This window comes from Mustela nigripes, chromosome 6 (assembly GCF_022355385.1).
Source record: "Mustela nigripes isolate SB6536 chromosome 6, MUSNIG.SB6536, whole genome shotgun sequence".
Classification (NCBI taxonomy): domain Eukaryota; kingdom Metazoa; phylum Chordata; class Mammalia; order Carnivora; family Mustelidae; genus Mustela; species Mustela nigripes.
The window spans coordinates 137,842,046-137,869,539 of record NC_081562.1 but is presented as its reverse complement, the minus strand read 5'-3'; the positions used below and the strand labels follow the sequence as shown (position 1 = coordinate 137,869,539).

At 44.3% G+C, this 27,494-nt stretch overlaps 1 protein-coding gene and 1 non-coding gene across 12 annotated transcripts in view; one reads left to right on the top strand and one right to left on the bottom strand.

Annotated features, from left to right (window-relative positions):
* SVIL (supervillin) overlaps nucleotides 1-27,494 on the bottom strand; it is a 121,084-nt gene that overhangs the window by 26,330 nt on the left and 67,260 nt on the right. For all 11 annotated transcript variants that reach the window (XM_059404341.1, XM_059404340.1, XM_059404334.1 and 8 more), the window contains 6 exons: nucleotides 21,841-21,970; nucleotides 8,026-8,173; nucleotides 4,153-4,242; nucleotides 3,974-4,060; nucleotides 2,383-2,554; nucleotides 132-304 (listed from right to left, as the gene is read on the bottom strand). In XM_059404341.1, the coding sequence (XP_059260324.1) occupies nucleotides 132-304; nucleotides 2,383-2,554; nucleotides 3,974-4,060; nucleotides 4,153-4,242; nucleotides 8,026-8,173; nucleotides 21,841-21,970 (800 nt within the window). The remainder of the gene's footprint in view (nucleotides 1-131; nucleotides 305-2,382; nucleotides 2,555-3,973; nucleotides 4,061-4,152; nucleotides 4,243-8,025; nucleotides 8,174-21,840; nucleotides 21,971-27,494) is intronic.
* LOC132021002 (U6 spliceosomal RNA) lies at nucleotides 14,402-14,509 on the top strand. The gene has a single exon (XR_009405189.1). It is a non-coding gene; the product is annotated as a U6 spliceosomal RNA (small nuclear RNA).

Here is a 27,494-nt window from a genome sequence, read left to right as displayed (position 1 = left end):
TCTGTGCAATCATTTTTATTTGATGAGTGTCTTTTGAGCACATGACTGACCCCAGCAAGGCAGAAAAAGATTAAAATCACCTAATCGCCAGACGCCCACAGAGAGGTGGAGCAGTGGTTCCACATACTCACTTTTTTCTACTTTCATGCGCTTCGACTCCATGAAGGCAACGTTTAGTCTCTGCTCCGTGTATTCCTGAAGGAGGTCTTCTCTGGCTGCCAGCATTTTCAAGGGGTTTTTGGAAGCCTGGACCCGACGCTTGGGCCTCACTGCACGCTTGTGCTCGGCCACAGAGGAGGTCAACCTGGGAAGCAAAGTGGAGTTGTGGCCTTGGTCTGCTTATTGTCCACGCCTGGGTTATCTGGGGCTCTCCAATGTGAAATAAGTCTCTTATCATTTTATTTTCTGATTTCATTGTCTTACAAGTCCTCCTCCTGCCCGTCACTCCCGGACATGTACACATAGAATCTTGGAGATGGGGGATTCAGGCCCATTTAGTCCAAGATCCTGGAGGCTCCAGGCCCCACACACCACAGCACACCCTGTGGTCTCTGCCTGGCCGTGCATCTGAAGCTTTGTGGGGCAGCTCATTCCACTACTAGAATGCTCTGAAGGGTAGAAAGTTCGTTCCTACCCTGATCACACCCATGGACTGGAGTATTAGGCACGTCTACTCCTGTCACTGGCGAGCCCTTCAGTAATTTACAGCCAGTCACTGCTTCTCGATTTCTCTTTCCTCCAGACTAAACTTTGTTTTCTGTGAAAAAACTGGTTTTCAGCTGCCTTCGGAACTCCCCCACAACGAGCCTCCTCTCAACTCTTTGCGCCTTTCTGAAAAGTAACCACCCTTTGAAGACTCTATTGAAATAAGACAGGCCCAAGAAGCCAGCAACAATGGCCACGCACTCACACGACTCTCTGGGGGCAGACCAGACACAGGGAGGGGGGCGATCCAGTCACACGGTCTCCTGACAGATTCCACTCCTACCCTCAGTTTCCAACGGCACATCCTCTGTGCTCTGATACATAATTCTGTCCTCTGTGTGACAGTGTGTGTATAAACACAGCTATAGCTATACCGAGATAGATACGATTTAAGCAATGACATTTGGGTTGGGAGAAGAGGACAAATGTGCAAATACATAAAATTTCATTTAAAAAGTTGGGAAATGGAAAGCTGTTCATTTTTTAAGATAGAAAATTGAGAAAAACTGAACACCACCCCCTCCCGAAATATGCAAAAAATGTATTTGGAGCAGCTTACAGGAAAATGTATGATGACCCCACAGTCTTCTGGAAGAGGGAGTCACTCAGATAAATTTGTGGGGAGGAAAAAAATGTGATCTGTGGCTGTGGGTGTAGCCTGCCCAGCATATATTCTCCCTGGCTTCCGGTAAGAAAACCTTGACACTGGCTCTGGCTCTGAGGGGCAGGCGTCCAGAAACCGGCTCTGGCCAATCCTCACCTTCCATCCCCTTGGCTATGATTGCTTTAGGACAGGGCTCGGACCCTAGAAAATCCAGCCTGGATCTTGGGTTGGAGGGAACTGCTGAGGAGAGAAGCTGCTGTACTAGAGTGGCCAAGCCAGTGGCTGAAACAGCCACACCAGATGGTGGCCATCGTCTGCCACGTGGTTACAGCTTGGCAACAGCAAAGCAGCCCCAAGAAACACCAGCAAGAGAGAGACCTCGTTCTGAGGAGCCTCTGGAACCTTGTTCACACTCATACTTTCCGGTAAGTGGACCTATAAATCCCTCTACACCTTTCTTTTGTCAAAGTCCATTTGACTTGGATTTCCTTCTGGAACCTGCAACCAAAGGAATCCCAAAACCACAATGGCTTTCCTGAGGTGGTTTAGTCATGATCCCGTGTGAAGAGCGACCCTTGGTCATCCCTGAGAAGACTCTCAGATCTATTCATTTCATAGATTATTGGAGGTTAAGTAACCTGCTTTATGTATTTTCTAGTCCATTCTGTGAGTCTGAGCCCATGTAATCCAAATATTTTTCAAGGTTACAAGTATGAGTTCAATGTCAAATCAAAGACAGCATTGAGATTGCTGGCCAAATTTATGTGTGTCTAAAAATCTGCAAAACAATATTCAATTATGTGACAAACGCAGTGACCTTACTTTTATGGGCGGGGGCAAACACCTGCGGCACACACGGTCTTCACCGACCTCCTGCCCGAGCGCATATCCGTTCTGGAGTGCGCATGTCACCTACTCTAAGTGCCTGACTCTAGAGAATAACCCTGTGTCTGTGAGGAAGGTCTGCGGCAGAAGGAGGTGGCAGCGAGAGAAGATCCTCATGGAGGTACCGTGCGAAGGCTGACGATAGAATCATCCCTTCTCGGTGGGTGAAAGAAACAGAAATCACTCACTTAGGGGCATAAGGATCAAAAATGACATCGAAATCCTCATCCAGCTCCACAGGGCTTCGCGGGATGGTGTCATCCATGCTGCGGTAAAATCTGGCAAAGGTCTCGTCATCGTCCAGCTTCATGACCTCCTTCACAGATTTCCCAGTGACCGTGAGTACGGTCTCTCCGCCAACTATGACAGACGAAGCGAATACATGACCTTGGATTGGTGTCAAAACAGTACCCCAACTACGCTTCACGAGGTCTTCAAAATATTTCCCCCGAATGCCAAGAGCAGAGAGAACGTGGTAGTTTCTGGGCCTTCCTGACGTCTCATGGAAGGACTGTCCATTGCAAAAACCTTGCACCCGGCAGGTGTTAGGACAGGAGGCGATAAAGGCCCACCGAGCATTTCTGAACCACGGGAGGCAGAAATGGCCTCGGCCTCATTCTAGATCAGAAATCAGTAAAAACTTTTTCTGGAAAAGGTCACATGGCAAACACTATAGGCTGTGCGTGGTAGGTCATAGGGCCTGTATGGCAAGCACTCACCTCTGCTACTGGGCAAAAGGGACTCTTCACAATACATTAACAAGGGAGCATGACTTCATTCCAAACAAACGTCATTAACAAAAACAGGTGGAGGGCTGGATTCGTTTCCTGACCCCTGAGCTAGATCACCATTATACATATGTAATAGGCTTCAAATTGTTTGAACTCCTTGCCTTGCCAGTCGTTATGACCTTACACTTTGATGTTGCTGGTATAAAGCATTTGTCTACATTATCCCCAACCTGTTAGGAGGTCACGGTCAACAGTAGCGACTCCCAGTGCTTAGTATGTGATTAGTTTCAAGTACTGGACATTTTTATTGAGATGACGCTAGTTCTGCATATTATTCCTTTACTTCATATACTTTAAGGACTTTTATACTGACATATATTTCAACATGTATTCAGAAATCACTTGCAATATGTCATCTGCTACCTTATTAGAAACTGACAGATAGGAGTGTCTGTGTGGCTCAGGTCATGAGCCCAGGGTCTTGAGATAGAGCCCTGCATTGGGCTCCGTGCTTCTGCCTCTATCTCTTCCCTGGCTCACGCTCTCTTCCTTACTCTCTATCTCAAATAAATAAATAAAATCCTCAAAAAAAAAAAAAAAACCTGACATATACAATTTAAACTTCATCCAGTGTGTGATCATGTCAATTTTGTGTAATATCTGCTTTCAAGCATAAAAGCAAAATTACTGTGTTCCCAGTCCTGACTGGGTGACATCCCAAGGACTGAGTGGGACTCAGAAACCCATCTTACTGGAGATCCCCGAACTAGTACAGTAAGAAGTGAATCAGACCCAGGTAATCCAATCATTTCTGACTTCCTTTTTCAAACCAATGGTAATGAAGATAATACTTTCACTATGACTTGGTGAAGTCAAACAGAAAGGAGACAATTTAGCTGAGGAGAAAAAGCAATCAGAATCACGATTTAGAGACTGAGAGAGAAGCGGGGTTTTCTGTTTAGGTTCCCTTAGCTACTTATTGGACTATGAATCACAGCCGAGCTACAAGCTCAAAACCCAAAGCCTCGCTCTGGCTTCCAGTATGTACCTTTGTTATTCAGCCTCCTCAGAAAGGTTTCCAGCCTGTCAAGCTTCAGGTCCGATTCCAACTGCATGTCTGGTCTGGCTTCGATATCTAGGTAGGCGGAAACCATCCATGAGACAGCACCATGGGGACTCTTCTGGTCTTAGACCCATGGGCATATATCAGGTGCTTTGGTGACTTACCTTCCAAGGGCTTAGAAACTGGTGTGGTGCCCCTTGTTTTACTGCAGAGGGGAGACGCCACTGGGGTTATGGCCGTGGGTGATGCCAAACCTGCAGAACATCAAAGAAGCTAGTTAGTATCTCAGGATCATTTCTGGAAATTCCAGGGACCCTGCCGGATCTCCAATAGTCGCATTGTAGGCTTTACAACTTACAGACCTCACACACAGGCACACATGTGCACACGTACGTACATTCAGCAGGTATCATTGCTACGTAGGACAGCTGCAGATGTGAACAGAGTTTTATAGTTTCTAAGCCCTACAGTAGCTGAGAAGCTGCCACTCTAAAAGGAACAATGAAGACAGGTGAGAAAACGTGCCCAGAACACTAAGTGGAATAGAAGAGTACATAAGGCATCAGAGTATACTAAAACACAAGGAGCTGTGAGTCCTGAAGGCCCTTTAGGTGGTGGAGGTAGTTCAAGAGAAAGTATATTTGCACCACATCCCCCAGAGGCAGCGGAGAATGGGCCGTGTCATACCAGCTGCCAAGCGGCCCCTGGCACTGGGGTCTTCCTGCAGGATGACCCAAGGTAGGGCAGTTTGGCCTTTGGGGGCATCAGTCAGAGAGTGATTTTACTGAACAATAACCTAAGGAGTACAAACCTTTTAGAAGAAAGACACAGAAGAGGGTACATTTAAATTGATTTATGACCGCTGAAGGGTCATTTCTATCTCGGGTATGGCTGGGAACTAGCTAAATGCTTTCACATGCATTTATCAAGGAGCAGAGGCAGGGGTGGGGGATATGCCTGGGCAATGCAGTCGGTTAAGAGTCTGCCTTTCGGGTCAGGTCATGATCCCAGGGTATTGGAATCAAATCCCGAGTCAGGTTCCTTGCTCAGTAAGGAACCTACTTCTCCCTCTGCCTGCTGCTCCCACTGCTTGCATACTCTCTCTGCCTGTCTCTCTCTAATAAATAAAATATTAAAAAAAAAAAAGCAGCGTGGGGAATTTTTTTTTTAAAGTGTAAGTGTTAGGGACATATGAAAGAAAGGCATTCAGCATAGAGAGGGTTTCTGGTTGGAACAAGAAACCTTAATAAGGACAAAGATGAGTACCTTTTTCCTCACCTAAGTAAAGGGATTGCAAAGGAAAGTAATTAGTGCATTTACAAAGAACAAAATGAGATGTTAATGTTCTTTGTATTCATTTGTAATAAATGTGAAATCATTAGATGACACTGTCCCTTTAAGCATCCCTCAAAGAACAGCATTTGAGGAATATGTAACTCACCATCGCTGACTAGGAAAAATAAATGAATGAATTGCTCTCCTCCTGTTCGCTGGAGAGGGATGTATAATAGCATAAAACTTTTAAAGAAAAAATACAGAAATGTGGCTTAAAACTTCAGTTTTAGGTGATATTCTAGAAGTACTTCTTAATAGGTACATACATTTGCTTGATGATGTCCATAAAAATCCAAACATTTGTTTCAATGACCAAGCCTGAAAAAGGTTTATGTAAGAAAGCAAACTTTCTTGAAAGATAATAAAGTAAAATTTGGTAACACAGCCTGTACAGGTGCCATAAACCATCACCTACTAAAAGGATGCAAGGGAGACAACAGAAGAGTTTCCAAGCTCTGAAGCGCAGAGAACTTGGCCCTCCGGACTGTAGGGGCGCCCCCTGCTGCCCATCCAGCCAGCAGCATGTACAAGAGCTCCCAGAGGTGGGACCTTCCCTTTCCCAACTACTGGCAAGGGTTTCTCCCTAACTCAAAACTGTTAAACAAAGCACTCCCCGCACCCCTTCTCAGTGAATTCTACCTGCAATAACCAGCCACCTACTCTCTTCAGAGACATCTTCCCAGCTCTCTTCTTCAAAGGCATATTTTGAGAACTTTCAGGAGAATTGTCAAATGCCACAAGAACTAGAGCACTAATCCTTAGGTATAGTCTAGGAACATCAAAACATCTTAACAAAGTAAGAGAAGGGAAGGAAAATGAGGGTTAATATGTAGCAACACGCTGAGCTGAGAAGTCTCTGTGGCTGTGGCGTAGGGACTATGTTATCCTGCAGTGAGGATATTACTGCAAATCAGAAAGAGCTGATGATTCCAGTGAAACATGTAACAGTAGATGGTAAAAATATTAGAAAAACAGGATACAGTTTTTTTTCTTACATGAAAAGTACAAGACATTTATTTCCTGAGCCAGCCATATAGCACCTGTTAAATAAAGACCCTGGATTTGTTCAAGAAATGTGAAAGCAAACTCCTGCACTAAGGGATACGAACGTCTCTGACCTTGTTCTCCAAATCTACTTCCTCTGACATCCCTGTGGACAAGGACAGTGTATTTGGTAATAAGGGCCTGGTTACAAATAAATGGTAATTTTTAGGATGGAAGAAGAAGAAAGAAACCAAAGTTCAAAGTTATTGGGATAAAAGTCCAGGCTAAAAGTTGGAAGATGGGAACTCTGGTGCAAGTTCCCAGCTTGAGTTCTTAACCAGCATGGGCCTCAGGGTCTGCTTTTGTTAACACAGGAACAGGGCTCGGGCCAAAGTTGTTTAACATGCGTATACAGGTCTCTGATCTGAGGAAGAAAATACGCAGTTACCACCTCATTCAGTGGGAGCAAATTACCTTCTGTTTTCCTACACCAAGATTTGAGTTAATCACAATTCAGGGTTTCCCCGCCCTTCCTTCTGCAAATATTTATTATGTGCCTACAATGAGTTAGGCACTATTTATAAGTGAGGATCCTGGAAGTTTTCCAGGGAAGAGAAGCATGAACTAAGAAAGCTGATGACAACATACATTAACTCTAAGTGCGTGTGAGCACTTATATCACGAAGTCAGGAAATTTGTTTTCAAACAATACCTTAGGAAATGAAAGTATAGCCATATAGGTGATGAAGGGACCCCAGATTTTAACCATTTCCCACAGGATATGGAGGCTCAAAGCTTTACTGATCACGTCAGGCAAAAAGTGACTTCACTGACCATGTGAGGCATTGGTCAATTTCATAAATCTTCCAATACTGACTTCAAATCAGTTTTAAGAGCTCAGCAGCAAAGAAGTGACTGTCTGCAGGGAATCCTACTTCCTCAGGATGGCATACGTTTTTTAAAGATCTATTAAAACCTCTCCGGATATAGGGTTTTGTAAGCCAACAAACTCTAGTTCGATGGAAAGGGACCTAGGAACTCCTCTAAAAAAGAGAAGATGCAAACTCCCTCTTCACTGACCAAGGCTTATTTGGGTCAACTGACTGCCAGGTGGCAAGAAAATGAAAATAATTTTAAAGCAATTATGGGAAAGGACTAAGATTTTTTAGAAGATTTGCCATTGCTTTTGAAACCTGTGCTCAACTTCCAAATGGCTAAACTCTGGGTGGCTCAGTTGGTTAAGCGACTGCTTTCGGCTCAGGTCGTGATCCTGGAGTCCTGGGATCAAGTTCCTCCTCAGGCTCTCTGCTCAGTGGGGAGCCTACTTCTCCCTCTGACCTTCCCCCTTTCTCATGTGCTCTCTCATTCTCTCGCTCTCAAATAAATAAAATCTTTAAAAAAAAAAAAAAAGGCGCCAACTGGCTAAATTCTGAAATGTGACTAATTGAATTATACTTCTTACATGAAGATGATGCGATTTAGGAAGAAAGAGTTTTCAGTAGGAAGAGCTCCCCAATCTACGTCCCCCAAAATCTGTACGACTTCAATAAGAGTAAAAACTAAAAGAGACCATGGCTTGATTTTTTAAATTGGATTATCACAGGCCATCCTCCCTTCCGTGGGCAACTGAGTCTGTGTGTGTGTCCCCCCACCCCCCGGCATGCACACATGCACACACACACACACACACACACACACACACACACACAGACTCTGACCTTTCTTCACCATCCTGCCAGCCACTGTAAACTGGGTGGAGTCATTGGCCGCCCCTTTGCCTTTCGTCTTCCAGGCTTCTTCTCTCACAGAGATGAGATGCTTCCTCTCTTCGATAGTCATCTGGCTCTCTCGACTTTCTGTGACCCGCTGTTTACAAAGCATGCCAGGGAGAAAAGAGGACAGGGAAATGACAGAGCTGTGAATTTCAGCATGTAGCATATTGTGAGCCGAAGAGTAGGCAAACAAACAGGAGGGCTACCCTGCCCAAAAAATGTCTGTAACTGTTCTAGCGGAAGTAGTTGGGGCATCCTTACTCCCAGCTTGGTGAGAGATCACCAAGAGCAACACTGAAACTTTAGGTTAAAACTTTGATTTTTTTTTTTTCCCCACTTATTCGTTTCGACTACTGAACCACCCAAATGACACCCTGTAAAAATAAACAAAAATAGAAACTCTCTTCCAGGCTATCAATTTAAAAGTTGCTCAACTGTACCGAGTTAGCTAAACTCCATTGATTAGGAAATTTCATCCATCTGTTCTCACAAAAGACATGGTCAATCCAGAAAAATCTTACCTACTTCAGTTCACAAGGATCACAGTCAAGTATAAAAGAGAGAAAGCTGAGTAGGAATCAGGTGTGCTACAAGAAGGTTTTCTGGAACTCAGCAGGTTTCCTAGACAACTCTGGTAGATGGGCAGTCAGGGAAGCAGGTCAGCCCCCAAAAGGGACTTCTGGGTCCCAACGTGTCTGATGACGGAGGATGAATGGTGCTATGGACATAACCTACATTCAGACCAACATTTCCACCTAAAAACTACTTTCAAAAGCTTCTAATTGGGGTTCTGGAGATACCTGCTTCTTCAGTTTCTAAGGCCTTGGTGAACTCATTTGGCCTGAGAGAAAAAGGCGTCGGGAACTGAGGGAGGCCGGGAGAGGGGAGGAAAGAGGACAGGACTGGGCTGAGGTGAGAGGAGGAGGAACAAGAAGAGGGGGCAGAAAACTACGGAAGGAACCTAGATGTCCATCAACAGATGCATGGATAAAGATGTGGCACACACACACACACACACACACACACACACACACACACACTGGAATACTATGCAGCCATCAAAAGAAATGAAATCTTGCCATTTGCGACGACGTGGATGGAACTAGAGCGTATCATGCTTAGCGAAATAAGTCAATCGGAGAAAGACAATTACCACATGATCCCTCTGATATGAGGAAGCTGAGAGGCAACATGGGGGGTTTGGAGGGTAGGAAAAGAATAAATGAAACAAGATGGGATCGGAAGGGAGACAAACCATAAGAGACTCTCAATCTCACAAAACAAACTAAGGATTGCTGGAGGGAGGGATAGTGTGGCTGGGTGATGGATACTGGAAAGGTATGTGCTATGGTAAGTGCTGTGAAGTGTGTAAACCTGGTGATTCACAGACCTGTACCCCTGGAGTTAATAATACATTATATGTTAATTTTAAAAACTGGGAAAAAAAAAAAAAAGACGAAGAAGAAGAGGTGGCAGAGGGGAAGGAGCGTGCCAGGGGCAGAGTGTGGATAACGGTGGTGGGCGACACTAGGGCGGGCGGTCCTCAATGCTGATAGGACAGTTTGCTTTCCCTCGGCCTCCATGCTGTCTCTCCTCTCACTACTGACCCCTCTCAGAGTTACTTGGAATTAGGGTCAAAGTAGGCACAGATCATGAGGGGGAAATGAAAGAGAAGGGCTTTTTAATTTGGGGGCCATTTTTTTGTTTTGGTAAAATTTAAGATTTGCCAAGTGGCAGGGAGCACAGGACAGGGAGAGGTGCAGGGGCAGGAGCTGTGGGAGCGAGTGTGGGGGAAGGAAGAGAGGAAAAAGCCTCCCTCCGGAGCACGAGCTTCCCTAGCTCGCTCTGTGGTCCACTGTCTAGGTTGCTCCTGTGACAGGGGCTCCAACGCTGGTGTGGCCTCCTGGTTACGTGCTTCGGCTTGAACCTCAGCCCCTTCTAAGACCTGAGGTGCACTGTTCCTGCTGGGGCTTTGCTTTCAAACTATGGATGACCTTGCCTTAACCTCTTTTGGCAGGTTCCCCAGCTCTTATTCTCTTGTTAGTTTTTCCTTGGATAAGAAGCAACAAGGTCAAGGTGATCATAGACCTTCCACGGACTGAAGTCAGAAAACCAGGAGAGCCTTGAGGATACTTCCCTTAACTGACCAACAGGAAAAACAAACAAACAAACAACTTCTAGATTCATTCAGCAAGAAAGCAGAGATCAGCAAGGTTCATCCACGATGGAGGGTAATACAGGAGAGGGGTCCTTCCCTCGTTTCCAAGAGAGATGTGCATAAAACCGTATCTGCAACCGCCACGTTCAGGTTCGGCCATGAACAAGGACTTCTCCCTCATCTAGTTCATGAATCCTCTACAGAATTCTTCTACAGAGCAATCACAGCCAAAATGGACTTTGAGATCTTTGATGATTAAATTAATTTAAGTAAAAGCCCTTTTCCTGAAGAGAGAGCGGGGGCTAGAAGGGGCATGGCCGGAGGGGAACGGGCACAGCTGGAAATGGGCTGTGGATTGAACACTGCATCAAGGTTACATTTCCTCATCTCCATCACTGTATTGTGATGAGACGGAACATTTGTGTGCCCCAGATTTCCTATGCTGAAACTTCATCCCCGGGGTGATGTCTTAGGAGGTGAGGCCTTTGGGAGGCGTTCAGTCAGGAAGGTGGAACCCTCCTGAAGAGGACTGACACCCTTATAAAGGACACCTCAGAGAGCCCCTGTGCCCGTCCTACCGTGGGAGGAGTGTCACCATGTGAGGCTGCAGTGAGGAGATGGTCCTCTACAAACAGCAAGTGGGCTCTCAGCAGACAGGGAACACACTGGCACCCTCATCTCGAATTTCCGGCCTCCAGAACCGTGAGAAAGCAATTTCTATGGTTTATAAGCCACTCAGTCTATAGCGTTCTATTAGGGAGCCCCAATTTTGTAGATCATGTATGTGTACATGAGACAGGAGGGGACGGGTGGAGGGAAGAGATGAGATGGGGCACGGGTGGCGAGCAAATGCCAACAGTTGGTGGCTCTGGTAAAGGCGATATGAGAGAGCCCTATCATGGTGCCTTTTTTGTAAGTCTTAAATTTTATCAAAATACAATATTATCCCAAGGTTAAAAACCCTTTCCCTGCACTTTTCCACGTATGGCTGGTGAGATGACCCTCATTCCAAGTAACTCTCCGAATCCAATACCCTTATTAAATAAACTCCGAGGTTGACTTGCCAGGAAGACCTCATCAAAATTCAAAAAGGATAATACGTTTTCTTTGAAAATGAAGTTCCAGGAGGGAATTTTAATCAAATCAATGTAGCACTTGGCTTAAAATATTCTGAAAAAACATATGTAGTGCCAAGAAAGTTTGCTCCTCCGAAGAGCCAGACATCATCATTCTGCTGAACTTGGGAACATGTATCCAAAATCCCGGGTGTGGCAGTGGGGTTTGGTTCATGACTCAAAAAAATGGCATCCCCGAGTCCACAACTCCATTTCCCAGAGCAATCAGATATCCCTGGAGCTCCTACAAGAACATGGAAGCTACCAGCCCAGGAATGATACAGCTGTTAGAGGCTTTAAAGCTTCCAGTAGTTTGCCAGATCTTTGTCAAGGAGTGTTTTTTTTTTTTTTTTTTTTTTTAAACTCCTCTCTCAATGATACTATTGAACATAAAACTTTTTGCCTCTCTTTCTTAACATGGCTACTTAGTGAAGTTGGCTTAGGGCCCTTAATTGCTGACTTCAGATGGATCTATAATGTGGGTAAGAAATATACAGCTTTCAATCCACAGAGACGATTAATACAATTTCTCACAAGATACATATTTAAATTTCATTATTGTCTTGTTTTTCCTTTCTAAGTTGTTCTTTCCTTGTTTAGAGAAGGACATGGTATACATTATAGTAAGTATTGTGCCATTTTCCAGGCTCATCTAGATTTAGCTGGTGATGGTTTAGGATTGACTAGAAGAGTAAGAGAGTTAGGGCAGAATGTGAATGGAAGCCCTACCCAGTCTGTCCTCCATTCTTTCAAATGCAGATCCCATGAATGTGGCAGAGAGATGGAAACAGGGAGGGGAGAGAATAACCATATGTGTGTGTGCATGCACGTGTGTGTGTGCGCGTGTGAGTGTGTAGAAGGCAGTGAAACAAGTAAAGTAGCTGGGGAAGAAGGCAGGTCTTAGGGACAGACAGAGAATTAATAGAACACAGTTTGAAATTAGGCAAAGGGTCAATCTGCAAGAATGTTTTCAGCTTACTGCATTGTTACGGATGCATTTGCCTCTGTACACCTACCGGGAATACACAACGTAAATCTTCCCACATGTTGTTGACACAGAGAGGTGATACAAGAAGAGAGAGCAAATCTAACATGTTCTACTAGGATTAGTACAAATTTAAACTGGAGGGCTTCATGAATAGAAAATACTGTGATCTGGCTTTTAAATTTTTATCTTATGCACATCTAGTTAGGCTAAAGAAATTATAAGAGCACAGATTAAGTAGTAAAAATAAAGTGACAAATCAGTACTGTTAGCTTTTTTTTGTGTAAGAATTCTATGTACTGTTAAAGAATTGTGGCTTTGCACCAGCTCCCCCTGACCCTGCCAGTGATTTTAGTCCCTCATCAGTACATGCAGCCTTTGATGGTCTTGCTACCATCTACCGGCAGCTAAGATAAAGGGAGGAGAATACAGGGAAATATTCTTCTGGTGCAGTTGTGAAGCATGTGAGGAAGATGGAAATGTGTGTTAAAGCCCAACAAAGAGACAAATGGTCCATTTAGAAAGAATGTGTGTGCTGTTGTAATGCTCTGTTTTCTTTTCTGAGCCTCTGCATAAGTGAACACAGATACCAGGACCACAGGAGGTAAGGAGTCTCTGAGACACTGATGAACTCCAACTACAAAGGCTGGTACATAAAATGTTTATCTGGGAAAGCTGTCACGATATAAAAATATAGAATTTTAGGGCTATTTTAATTTTGGAGCAATTAAATATAAATTACTTCTGGTGAGTGGTATTTTTCTTTAAACTTAAATATGTATGGAGAAGTAGTCCATGTTCATGGATTGGAAACTATAACATTGTCAAGATGCCAGTTCTTTCCAACTCTATCTACAGATCTGATGCAATTTCAACCAAAATCTCAGCAAGCTACTTTGCAGATATTGATGAACTAATTCTAAAGTTTATATGGAGAGGGGGAAAGACCCAGAATAGCCAATATAATATTGAAGGAGAAGAATGAAATTGGAGGACTGGCACTACCCTACTTTAAGACTTACCACAGAGCTATAATAATCAAGACAGTGTGGTATTACTGGGGAAAAAAACAAACAAACAAACAAACAAACAAAAAAAACAGATCAATAGATCAATAGAACAAAACAGAGAGCCCAGAAATACACTCATACAAATAAACTAACTTTGAAAGGTCCAGGGCAATACAGTGAACATCAGAAAGTCTTTTCAACAAATGGTGCTGGAACAACTAGATACCCACTTGCCAAGGGGGAAAAAAAAAAACAAAGACTCTAGACACAGAATTTACACCTTCCCCTAAAAATTAACTCAAGATGGATTATGATCTAAATGTAAAATGCCAAACTAAAATTTATAGAAGATAGCATGGCATAAAAATCTAGATTACCTTGAATGCAATAACTTTTTAGATACAACACTAATGAGAGAAAGAACCAATAAACTGAAATTCATTGAAATAAAAAAAGCCTTTGCTCTATGAAAGCACTGTCAAGAGAATGAGAAGACAAGCCCCAGACTGAGAGAAAATATTTGCCAAAGACACATCTGAGAGAGAAATGCTATCCAAAATATATAAAGAACTCTTAAAACTCAACAATAAGAAAATAAACAACCAATTGAAAAATGGGCTAAGATCTGAATGGACATCTTACCAAAGATTTTTATTTAATAACATAATTTTATTTATATTTAATTACAAGCACATGAATAGGTGGTCCACATTGTATGTCATTAGAGAATTGCAAATTCTGACAACAATGAGATTATCACTATACACCCATTAGAATAGCCAAAATCCAGAACACTGACAACACCAAATGCTGGTGAGGCTGTTCAACAACAGGCAGTCTTATTTTTTGCTGGTGGGAACGCAAACTTTTGGTGCAGCCACTTCGCAAGACAGTTTGGCAGTTTCTTACAAAATTAAACATACCCTTACCATGTGGTCCAGAACTGTGCTGCTTGATCGCCAAATGAGTTGAAAATGTTTACACAAAAACCTGCATGTGGGTATTATAGCAACTTTAGGTATAACTGCTAAAACTTGGAAGCAACTGAGATGCCCTTCAGTAAGCAAATGGATAAATCAACTAATTGGAATGATACAGAGAAGATCAGCATGGCCCCTTGCACGAGAATGACATGCATATTCATGGAGTGTTCCATATTTTTTTTTAAAGATCCTATTAATTTATTTGACAGACAGAGATCACAAGTAGGCAGAAAAGCAGGCAGAGAGAGAGAAGAGGAAGCAGGCAGAGACAGAAGAGGAAGCAGGCTCCCTGCTGAGCAGAGAGCCCAATGCGGGGCTCCATCCCAGCACCCTGGGATCATGACCTGAGCCAAACGCAGAGGCTTTAACCCACTGAGCCACCCCGGTGCTCCAAGTGTTCCATATTTTTAAAACAAATGCATACACACAAACAAACTGATATAACCAGAAAGAGAATATTATTCAGCACTAAAAAGAAAGACGCTATCAAGCCGTGAAAAGGCATGGAGGAACCTTAACGGCACAGGACACAGTGAAAGAAGCTGATCTGAAAAGGCTACATGCTGCGTGATCCCAACTCTACAACTTTCTGGAAAAAATAATTATGCCTCCCTCATAATTACCCCTCCCGAATACCCAACTTTTTTATCAACTTGGATGGGACTGGAAGAGATTATGCTGAGTGAAATAAGTCAAGCAGAGAGAGTCAATTATCATAGGGTTTCACTTACTTGTGGAGCATAAGGAATTATACAGAGGACATTGGGAGAAGGAGAGGAGAAGTGATTTGGGAGAAATCAGAGGGGGAGATGAACCATGAGAGACTGTGGACTCTGAGGAACAAACTGAGGGTTTTGGAGGGGAGATGGTGGGGGGGTTGGGTGAGCCTGGTGTTGGGTATTAAGGAGGGCACGTATTGCATGAAGCACTGGGCATGGTGCATAAAAAATGAATCTTGGAACACTGAAAAAATAAAATTAAATTAAGAAAAAAAGATTGCCAAGGATTCGAGGGAGGGAGGTATAAATAGATGGAGGGCAGGGGGTTTTTAGGGCAGCGAAACTAGTCTATATGATACTATAATGATGGATAAGTATTATCATATGTTTGTCAAAATCCAGAGAACATGCACCGGGAGGGAGCCCAAGTGTGAACTATGGACATTGGGCTCTAATGATGTGTCAGTGCAGGTTCAACATATTTAATAAATGCACCACTCTGGTGTGGGAACTTGATGGTGGGGAAAGCTCTGTGTGTGTGTGTGTGTGTGCACGCGCGCGCGTGCGTGTATGTGCCGACGGGGGCACAGAAGGTATATGGGAAATCTCTATACTTTTGGCTCATGTTTGCTGTGAACCTAAAACTACTTTAAAAAATAAAGTTGATTTAGGGGCGCGTGGGTGGTTCAGTAGGTTAAAGCCTCTGCCTTCAGCTCAGGTCATGATCTCAGGGTCCTGGGATCAAGTCCCACATCAGGCTCTCTGCTCAGCAGGGAGCCTGCTTCCCCTCTCTATCCGCCAGTCTCTCTGCCTACTTGTGATCTCTCTCTGTCAAATAAATAAATAAAAATGTTTAAAAAAATAAAGTTGATTTTAAAAAGTGTGTATATGTGTCTATATATAATAAATATAATTTGTATTTAAAGAGTTCAATAATGTATCTTTTCTTTTCCCGCTTAATATGACTTATTTAAAAGAAACAACCCCTCTCCCTTCTCCCAATCATAGAACAGCAGGTTTGCTCCAGATTTCATCCTGTTTTTTGGGGGTGGACACTGCTGTCTGTGTGGGACTGGGATCTCACAGACCAGCATTCTTAACTTCAGAGGAACCCAGGAGTGAGGAAGAGGCTGCCTTAGGGGGATTTCCACTGCGAAGATAAAAGATGAAGCAGGAGGGCCCAGCAGATACCTCGCTGGGACAGCACTCTGTCAATTTCATATCTGATATAAGGTCTCACTGCCTCTTTGTCAAAGACCTATTTTGTCACCACTCGTCCTAACAGAACACTATAATCATGAAATTTTTAGTTAGAACACACCTTAGAGGTAAGAAAGACCCAGTTCTGGGGCACCTGGGTGGCTCAGTCACCTAAGCCTCTGCCTTCGGCTTGGGTCATGATCCTGGGATCGAGCCCCACATCAGGCTCTCTGCTCAGTGGGAATTCTGCTTCTCCCTCTGCCTCCCTCTCTGCCTACTTGTGATCTTTCTCTCATAAATAAATAAAATCTAAAAAAAGAAAAGAAAAACAAAGAAAACCCAGTTCTGATGAGAAGACAAAGGCCCTCCGAGGGAAATGACTAGGTTAAGGTCCTTAAGACGGAGGGAGGATAGAATCTGGGATTCATGACAGTGTGGATGCAGGCACTTCTCCCAGACACTCTGACCCCAGGGACATTCCAAAGGGAATAAAAAACAATCTCTGGTACTCTGGGCTTTAAAAGTGATAGTGTGTTTTGCACGAACAGAAAGATTCCACCCAAGTCAGATCTCCTTTCTGGGGTGGGTTTCAAAGGAGGTAGAGTGGAGATGGAGCAAGAGGGCTGTGGGCACTCATCTCAGTAAGTCACTGCGAGGAGGTCCTGTCAGCCCAGCCTCTTCCCTGCTCTACCTTCCCCTCTGGCCCGTCCACACCCACCTACTTCCACCGCAACTCCGCAACTCCTTGTCTTCCTTTATCAGGCCTAGCAAGATAGCACTGTTCCCAACTGGGAGCAGAAAGCTTCGGCACAGTCCTTGGGCTTCTGACTTACCTTGGACATTAAAAGGGGAAATTCTTCTCTTAAACCGGTTTCACAATTCCAAGGTCAAAGAATGCCATCAAGTCTGCCTAAAAGTCTGACCCTAACTCTAATTATACAAGAACTGATCTCTCTCTCTCTCTCTCTCTCACTCACTCACTCACTCACACACACACACTGAAATGCAGCGAAGAAGTTCCGTCCCCAAATGAAACAAGCTCTTCCCTACTGCTCAGAAATTGCAATGAGGCTTAAAATGCATAGGCTTTTCCTCACCTGATTAACAGATACAAAAGACAGGTGTTTATGGGCAGCAGGTATAGTAGGAGAATAAGTAGAAGCATATACAGGTTCCTATAGAGCAAAGCAAGAGGATTAGAGGTGAAAAGAGAAGGTTTACCAGAGCTGGGAGGGGAGGAGTAGAGACAAAAACGAAGTATCTCAACCAGGATGTTAATTTACTCATTGCAATTTCAGTTCTCTTTTCAAGACAGTCCCTTCTATTTGTTTGTTTTCTTAGAGGGCTAACAGAAACCCATACCAGCACAGTAAATACAATCGAGTCAGTTCTGTGCAGTAATTACGTGAGTTAATGACAAGATTACTGCAGTCTCTACCATATTCAGTTACAGAGAGGGGAACCCCAAAGTTCATCGACAGGTTCAGCATTTACCATAAAATCTCTTACTTAAAGTCTTTAAGGTTTGTCATTATACGATTAAAAAAAAATTAAAAAAAAAATTAAATAGGATAGCTGTCTTCTCTGGATAGAGGTGGCATCTTCCCTGGGAGCAAGAAACCAAACAGCGAGAGCTTAAAAAGGAAACACCAGTGATGAAAATTATACATGGCGAGGTCGAATTGTGGCTAGAATCTAAAGGACACCTACATTAGAGTCAGGCTTACCCAAAGCAGATTAGAAATGGCACTATCATCTGCAAATCCTCCTTCTTCCTACAGGTTAAAACAAACAGGAAACATTGCAGAGTGCTGGAAGAGTAGGGTAGGGTTAGGGTGTCACAAGCACTCTCAAGGAATTGGTGCCTGGGTTCACTTGGACGCATGCACAAACATGCTCACACAGTCGGTGACACAAACACCAGGGAAACTCCTATCCCATCAGTGAGATGATAATCTTTCATTTGCAGATCATACCCTCCGCCTTTCTCTCCCTCCTCCCTTAGCTCTTTGAGGCGACTTCTTTCTCCTGAACTGTAATTTGGAATTTCAAGGTCAGCAGACAATTAGACCATGAATGTGGCAGATCTACCTTCGTTCAATTTTCAAGAACATGCTTCGGGACATCACAGATCTTAGCTTGATTCACTGACCAGATACTACTGAGCACAGCTGGATATTAACTCCACATCTGTGACTCAGACACAGAACTTGTAATGGCACATTCTATAAAGGGATTTTATTTCCTGGAAAAAAGTCTGATATATTGGATGATTATCTTAAACTGTAGGGGAGTCATGACATACCTTGATGTCAAACATGCCAAAATGAGGTGGAAATTTAAAATAATCACGTGGTTTAAAAAAAATAAAATAAATAAATAAATGCAATTGAGTGGTAACGGAGAGACTCCCGCTTTGAAAACTTTGTTCCATTTTTCTCGCTCTTTGGATGGAACAAGTTAGCCTGGAGGGACCGGTGTACGGATAACACTCAAGTGCACACATTCCGGACAGTGTGGACCTGGCCAAATCCACAAACCACATGGCTTTCCCATCTTCAGAACTAATTATACTTGCTATAAAAGCAGACATGCTTAAGTCAGGTTAGCCCTGCCCTGGACTAAGCCAAGAACAGGAGAAAGAAGAGAGAAGAAAGGAAGAGCAGCAACGGGAGAGAAAGGGAGAGAGAGAGAGGAGAGAGGAAGAACCCAGAATGGTGATTACAGGAAAGGAGGGAGTCCAGTAAACAAATGATTTGTGCTCTGAAGCTCCAATGCGTGGGGGCGGGGGGGGGGGGCAAAATAAATCTGAAAAGCAGGGAACTGCTGTTAAGTGAGGTGTTCTCTGAAACACAACCAGTCTTTTTATAGGGAATGGGAAGCTCTTAGTTCCCCAAATCTATTCATGGGCCAAGAGAGATTTTCTTCCCAGGAAGGATCCAGAACGGGATGCCGGCTAGAGCATCAGGAATTTGTTTTGTCTGGGGACCAACTCTCTGACAGAAACAAGACCCTTATAGATTTTTCAAGGCATCGTTCATTGGTTTCTAATGCGGCCACTAGACAATCTAAAATTACTTGTGCTGCTCACATTTTATTTTTACTGGACAGCAAGGATTTTCATAGGGGCCACAGGCGTGATTTATAGGGAGTCCCGTCTATTTCCTGCCTCCTCTGCATTTCCCCAGGCTGCAGCTCACAGGGTTGTGCTTACAACATACAAAAGCGGGAGGAGGGCGGACGGGCCACCACAGTTCTGTGCCTTTGATGAATTCACAAACTATGCTGGAAGTGAAGCTCTGACTGTATAACCAGCTCTCTTCTTCTCTGGGTGGAAAAAATGGAAGGTTCTAGAACTTGCTCCCCTTAGCAGAGCTCTCCATCAGCAAGTCTAGATCCAACCCAGGCAGTCAGATCCCATCTGCATGCACCACATGGCATGAATATCTTTCTTTCTCCGGGCAGCATTCAGACACCCAGGAGCAGAGGCGTCTCTCGAGCACCATTCGGCTGTGGGGGGACCGTATGAAGACAGATTAGGTTTAAGGCACCTCACATCTGAGCCCAGCGAAGGTGTGACCGAAAAATATTGCCAGCCCTTAGGATGAAAAGAAGCCGAGGGCTTATCAGGGGCCATGTGAAAACCACTTGACCTCAACAGAACCTGAGATTTCCCAATGTCTGTTACAAAAGCCCAAAATAGATCAGCTTATTTTAACTTCAAAGAGCTTACTGTCTCAGGCCCTGGCGAACTAGGTCACTGAGGAGGAGGAGGAAGAAGAGGAGGAGGAGGCAGAGTGCATTCACGATGGCTGCGGCATCTGCAATGTCCCGGAGCACAGAGACAAGTCTGCACACTTGGGTCCCAGGCATGCTTAGAGCCCCGGCGCTCCCATGGGCTGTGCTCTCCCCCTGGGCAACGACAGTCACCACCTCAGCACCTCCGCCTGCTGAAAACCCAAGTGGGGCGAAGTTCAGATCTCATCCTCTACTCACAGCTCAAATGATTCCCCCCTCACCTTTTAAGGGGTCGGGCGCCTATCCCATTCATTGTTCCCGAGGAGCCCAGCTACCTTTCTGCATGAGAGCTGTATCTGAATTTTCGCCAACCCCATATGGGCCTGTCAGCTCCTATGGCTTCTCTGCATCTTCCAAAATGACCAACAAGAAGTGAGTGTTAAAGTTATTGTTGAACTGATGATTTCAAGACCCTTTTAAATAAAGTGTGTGGGCAACAGGGATACATCGAGGGAGCCCGGTTTTTGTTTTTGTTTTTTCTCCACTTCAAGATCGCATTCTTGAAATCCAGATTTCGCCCACATGCTTTTAAGTCAGCTGTATTAGAGAACTTTACAAATAGCTGAAATGATGTTTTCAGTCATTATCTTTAATATCTTATATGTCTCAAACACGAAAATACAAATTGTTGTTTCAATTCAACCTAAGAGAACACACAAGGACCATATCAAATAGCACCAGAATTCTCGTGGCTGAAATGATGTTTTCAGCCACTATCTTTAATATCTTATATGTCTCAAACAAGAAAATTCAAATTGTTGTTTCAATTCAACCTAAGAGGACTCACAAGGACCATATCAAATAACACCAGAATTCCCGCCTTAGCATCCTACACGGGCACCTCCCTTCCATGGAAGTTTCTGAATAGCTACTGGTTACATTCACAGTTCCTCTCTTCCATAGATTTTAAGTTGTTTTAGAACTAAAAGAGGTACAGGGGCCCATCCTGGTGGAACTGTTGGTTTTTTGGGGTTTTTTGTTTGTTTGTTTCTGTTTGAAGATTTTTGATCCTAGAAGTTGGCCAGTGGACATGTGACAGGTGGCCGCCTTGTCCCCAGCCAGGACATGCATTTGCAAGCGTAGGGCCAAGCGACAGGAAACTCACCATCAGCTCTGAGAGTGCGCACTGACTGGTCCAAAGCTGGTCATCATCACATTAGTAATTTAATAACTTGTCAGTATCGAAACACTTGCCAGTATCGATCACAGAGCATTACTTGTTTTTTTGTTTTTGTTTTTTTTTTATTACCTGATTTTAATTTGTAACGAATTTTGCTATACATTTTCAACATGAGGCACACCTGGCTCCTTGTAAAACACACTCACAATAATAAGTAATAAGAAAGTAAGTACTCACTGACCACACATATGTCCTTGTTTTGTATTTTTCAGTTTTTAAATCTTAGCACAGGACATGCAAGACCGCATTGTAAATGCATCTTATAAATGGCTTGTGGTCAACTAAAGATTGTTACTCTAAAGATTTTAATAACACCGTAATGCCAAAATGACTTCCCTTTGGAAGGTTTTAAACTGAAGTGAAAGTACACACTTCAAAATATAGGAGCTTGCTTGCTTCACGCACTATGTACACAGTGCTGTTCACACTTTGATAGCATCTCAAGGCTTGACCTTTTGATCAGTTTCAGCTGCTGTGAGGCAGATGTGCAGTGTGTACCCGAGGCAAGACAGCGCTTTCCAGAGTGGGCATTAGTTAGGGCATGCTTGCCTAGCTGATACACTTCCAAGCGTGATGTTAGTTGAATGCTTTTTCTGAACATAGAGAACGTTACCTTCTTCTTGAGGGACTGTTCCGTTTCTTGTATGTGCAGGCTGCTGGTGACAGACGCCTTGCCATACTCCTGCTTTCTGATGAGTCTGTTTTTCCAATCTTCTTCCCCACTCTTCTTCAACAGTGCTAACCTGGGGGGGAAAATAAGCCAACCAAAAGGGGTTCAGCACCAAACTCTACCTTGTAACAGAAGCATAGTTTGGGTAAGTTAGTCTTTGGCCAAAACATGACCACAGCTACCAACTTTCAATCTTTTTGAGTTTCATTTATTCTGAAAAAAGTCCTGCCTGGAAAATTAATACAAGCATCCCCTTTTCTAAGATGTCCTTTCCCCCAAATCTTAGTATCAGCATTCCACCAGAGGAATTACCTTTGTGTTTTTTCCCTTGCCCTTGGGCTGAGAACAAGGAGATGAAGGTAAACCATCCCCAGAGAAAAAACGTTTTCTAGTGACCCCTTCTGGTCACTTTGTGGAATAACATTTAACAGCTACAGCTGGATGGACAGTACTCCTTTGCAGAAAATTTAGCAGAAATGGCTTTGAAAACTTAAAGCTATAAGGAACTGACAATCACTTCATATCTTTCAAGAAAAGGCAAAATAAGATGTTTAAGATTTTCATCTCTCTGTACTCTAAGCCCTGTTCTTTTCCTCCAAAGGTACGTGGTCTCTCCAATCTATCTTAATATGGAAACTATTCTCTACAAATCTGTTTTAAATGTTTTAAAATGACTCCAACTTTCCTCCTGGGGAAAGCCACATACAAAAAAAGAATCTAATTAATTGGGGTTTTTTACCTAACCTACTTTAGCTCAATTTGATGTGACCTGGTACCAAGCTGCCTGGATGCTACAGCCTGGGAAAAGGCTGTTTCCATGAGCATAAGGTTTCTTCAGCTTGCTCTCCTATGATGAATGAAGCTGTCTCAGGCACTGAAGTCGGCCAGACATAGGAAAGATGAAAGGAAAAAAAGTGATCACTAAACTCATTTCAGCTGCTGTTCAAATAATGTAAAGATTGGGGGGAAAGGCATTAGACGGCCCCCGCCGTTCTTCTCTGCCGAGCCTGCTGGGTGGGGCCTTTTGAACATCCTAGTGCATGTCCATAAATGGCATACTTGAAAGCACATCAGCTCTAGCCTGGCCGTGAACTCTGGCCCAGTAGCCTGGCATCCTTTCCTTGTTGGTAATTCTGGGAACTGGACTCAATGGTCTCTTAGGTCCCTTCTACTCATCTTCCTGACTCCACTAATGAAAGTTTTCCTATGCAAATAAGAAAAACAAATGTTGCAGTACTTAAATAAGAATCTACTTCCATCTAAAAATTTGTACATAATCATACCTTGTCTATTCATTCAAGGAATGGAAAGTAAGCACAAAGAAAAAGAGTCCCCTAAAAGGGAAGGAGTTTCAAGCTCTGGACCTATTCCCTTCTCTTCCTTTTCCTTTCTTTCCTTTCCGCTATGTTAGAGCACATAAGACCTCACACGACCATTCTATAAAACTGATACAATGCCACCTTATTGTGATATTGTGATTTACAATAAGAAATTTGTTCTTGGATTTCATCACCCTTCTGGGCCTAGAGCAGCTAAACCCCTTGAAATTTCCTAAGTGATGAGAATGACAGAGGTGTCTTTATATTAATCAGGTGACCTTAGGGAAGCCCTTAAGGATGGGGACTGGTTGCCAGGAGAACCAATCATGTGGTTTGTGATTAGAGGAGTGGGACTTACAGTCCTATTCCCTGACTTCTGCAGAGTGGCTGGTGGTTGAATCAGTCACCAATGGCCAATGATCCAATCAACCATGCCTATGGAATGAGGTCTCCATGGATACCCAAAAGGATGGGGCTCAGAGAGGATTGGAAGCTCAGTGCCCTTTCTTTATACCTTACCCTATGCATCTCTTCCATCCAGCTATTCCTGTGTTATAACCTTCTACAAGGAGGATGAGATCTAGTAAGGATGCTCTAGTAAATCAAACCCAAAGAGGGGGTCATTGGAATCTCTAATCTGTAGCCTATAGGGTCAAAAGTCCAGGAGACAACCTGAACCTTCCTCTAGCATCTGATATGACAGGGTGTGTTAAGGGGGCATCCTTATGCAACAGAGCCCTTAACCTGTGGCATCTGAAGCCATCTCCAAGTAGACAGTGTCAGAATTTGCTGAATTGCAGGACTCCCAGCTGGGGTCAGAGACATGCTTGGTGGTAGAGGAAAATAACCCATGTTGGCAATTAGAGTCAAAATCCTAAGACAGACCCCATTTGGCTGAAGGTGCCATTTAGCCCTGCATTCTAAAGCCTGTGATGTTTGACAGTACTCTGCATGCTACCAGGGCCAGTTCATGTACTTGAAAATAAATGCTCAGTGCCTTCAGGTGTTTTCATCAGACTACACAATGATTTCTCTTTTCTCTAATTATTTTGAATGAATCAGTTTTATGCTAATAAGGAAAAATAACCAAATAAAATCAGATCATGAAAAAACAACTAGTATTTGCATAGAGCTTTCAAAGTATCTATGTACTTGCACAGAGTATTTCCAAGCATCTACAAGTGAGATTTTAAGAAAATGAGTATGCTGGTATTTTTACACCCAAATGAAGAAGTACTTCCAACATGCCATCTCATGAGAGACATTCATCTCCTTGCAAACTGGTCTTGGGGCCGGCTTCTGTCTCTTACTTCCCCTTTGACACAGACAGTAGTTCTTCATCTTGACCATCTACCTTTTTAATCAGATTTGATCCCAAGTGAGCTGAGAGAATCTAAAAAGTCGAATTCATCCCCGTGAGCTGAGCTTATGGGAAATCCTGTGCTACAGTCTTTGAGGACATTCTTGAAACAAAGCTCCTGGGTGTCTGGAGCAATGAAAACATAACCCAAATAACCATACGGTTTCCTTGATGGCTGCCCTGAGTGCACGTAAACCTGACTTAGAAAAAACAAACTGTGGACTCTACAATCACTTTATGGCCCACCTCATGCTCTACCGGTTCCAAAGAAACTGAAGATTATTCTGAGGCGACAGATGAGGCATGAGTGCACACACAGATGAAGGATTTCACTGACTGAGATCACACTGCATGTCAGGTAGTGGTGGTGGTGGGGTTGCAGTTAGAGGGGAGGGGCAGGGAGATGCTGTGCCCAGGGAGGGGTGCCCTGCCTCCCAGAGCATGGCTTGTCTGTCTCCATTAGTGTGCTAGCTGACCAGACCCATTTGTGTCTGAATGTTTTAGAGACTGCATAGTATTCTGGGTTTCTTATAATGTTGGCTTTTTTCTCCCCTGTAATGGCCTTAATTTCAGGCCCCAAACCTGAAATCTTGCTTCTGGATGTGCTGGCAGGGTCTCATCAGGCACTTCCAAGGACTACAGGGTCAGCAGAATCACGTGGAATAACTGGCATTTTAACTTAGGCCACACAGTACTGGGACCCTGCCCTGGCTTACTGAGTGCCAATGACGGCTAACTTTAACGAACAACACGTGCTGAAACTTACATGCATTATGGTTTTCCTACTTGGTGATCCGCAGGCTGGGAAGGGCAGGAGACCTTTCCAAACCCTTCTCCTGTGATTCCATGACCCGCTGGTGGGGGCCAAGGAGCGAAAGGTCTGCTCCCACACACGACATAAATTACTGCCTATGCAATTCAAACAACTGTCAGCGCTTTTCACATCCGCCAAGTCCGAGCGCTATTTACAGGGCTGTGATGCTGACAGCCTGGGCATCTGCTTGGTCTGAGGCGGGGAGCCCTGTGAGTGGCACTGGGTTAGCCTATTAACCCCAAGGCCTGGCTGGGGGCCACAGGCGCTGTGTGCTTCCAAGGCCGCCTGGGGAAATGTCTGCCTCTCTCGCCAAGGCCCACACTTTCTCAGCAGGGAATGCTGGCCTGACAGGCCTGTGTTCAGCCCCGTCTAAGAGGCCAGTCTGATTAGAACGGGTTTTGCAGGCTCCCTGCCGTTGGGGCTGGGTCAAATGTGGGACAGGCAAACCATGTGCCCCTAATCTTAAGTATGGTTTTTTTTTTTCCTTCCCCCTTTGAATCACTGGCACCCCACAGATTTCAGATAGGACAGACCAGCACAGATCAGTACTCCTATCAGATCTTGGTCTTGGCTGGTTTGCAGGCTGCTGGAGTAAGCTCCTGTGTCTTTTAAATGAGGACACATAAAAGATCAGAAAAGACTCCTGGGGCCCGAATTCTTACGTAAATCTGGGGGCCCCTCTGGTGGCTGAAATCTTGAAATCTTGAGCAAGAGCCTCCAGTCCCTGTGGGGGGAGCATGGATGCAGTCTGGTGGGGTGGGAAGCAGGGGATTGGGGGGGAATGCAGGGGCCAGAGCAGGCCTCTGCAGGGCGGACGGCTAGGCTGGTGAGGGCCAAGGATCACATTCTTTGCCATTCTGGGAGTTCACCTAAGCCCTCACACTCCACCAGTTCCCAATGAGAGGATGGCTTTCTTTGTTGCCTTGTTTAAAAATCTTTTCCTGAATCCCAAAGCACAGCTACAGTTGCTTTGGTAACTGTGGATAAGGTTCCTAATAGCCTAGTATACTTCTAAAGGGGTCTCAAGGGTCTTACCCCTAAAGAACACACAATTTATTTGACTTAGAATAAGAAGTACCCAAACAGGGGTGCCTGGGTGACTCAGTGGGTTTAAGCCTCTGCCTTTGGCTCAGGTCATGATCCCAGGGTCCTGGGATCAAGCCCTGCATCAGGCTCTTTGCTCAGCAGGGAGCCTGCTTCTGCCCCTCTCTCTGCCTGCCTCTCTGCCTGCTTGTAATCTCTGTCTGTCAAATAAATAAATAAAAAGAAGTACCCCGAACAGGGCCAATTTAAACCCAAATCATTTAGGCAGTTATGAAACAGTTGATTTTACTAATCCAGTGCAAAAAGCCAATGGGTAGCCTGAGTGGTGCTAGTTATGGTTCAAACTTGACATTGCAGACATTAGAAAAGAGGAAGAAAGAAAAGGAGCCTTTAGGGACATCTCCTTGAACGACCTGCTTCCCCCAAAAGAGGAGCATACTGAAGCTTTCCTGTGATTTCTTAGTTACACTCTGAGTTACACTCTGACAGTCTTCCAAGTCCCAGTTATCAGAGTATAAAATGGGGACAGCATTGCCTCCCTGTAAGGGCTGCCTTCAGTACTAAGTGAGGTGGTCCATAAGAAATTCCAAGCGGGGGGATGGTGGATGACCCCTGGTGTCCCTCAGGACTCAACAGGACTCAACAGACCCACCTCCCAAGCAGGAAAGAGATGGATGCACAAGGCTAAGGAAGCGAAAGCTGCAGCTTTCTAAAAACAATGAAGGAAATCTGCGAAGTCCAGTCTCCACCTCTTACTAAGAGTCAGATGTGAATGTGGAATTGGAAATAGCCATGCAAAGAACACATGAATTGAGAAAATCCGTTCAGGAGGAGGCGAATCTTTTTCCCACCCCTGTCTCGCTGACATTTCAGTCCTCCGTTCAGTTTCCTAGTTGGAACACAGGTGAGTGGCTAACCCAGCAGCATGAGCATATGACAATCTCACCCCAGCTACCCAGGGGAGGTCGGAGGCCAGCCCCTGGGGTCGGTCCCTTCGCCCCCGTTGGGCCTTAGTGGCCCTTGGAACCGAACTCCTTCTTTGGTGAAACAGGGCAGTCAG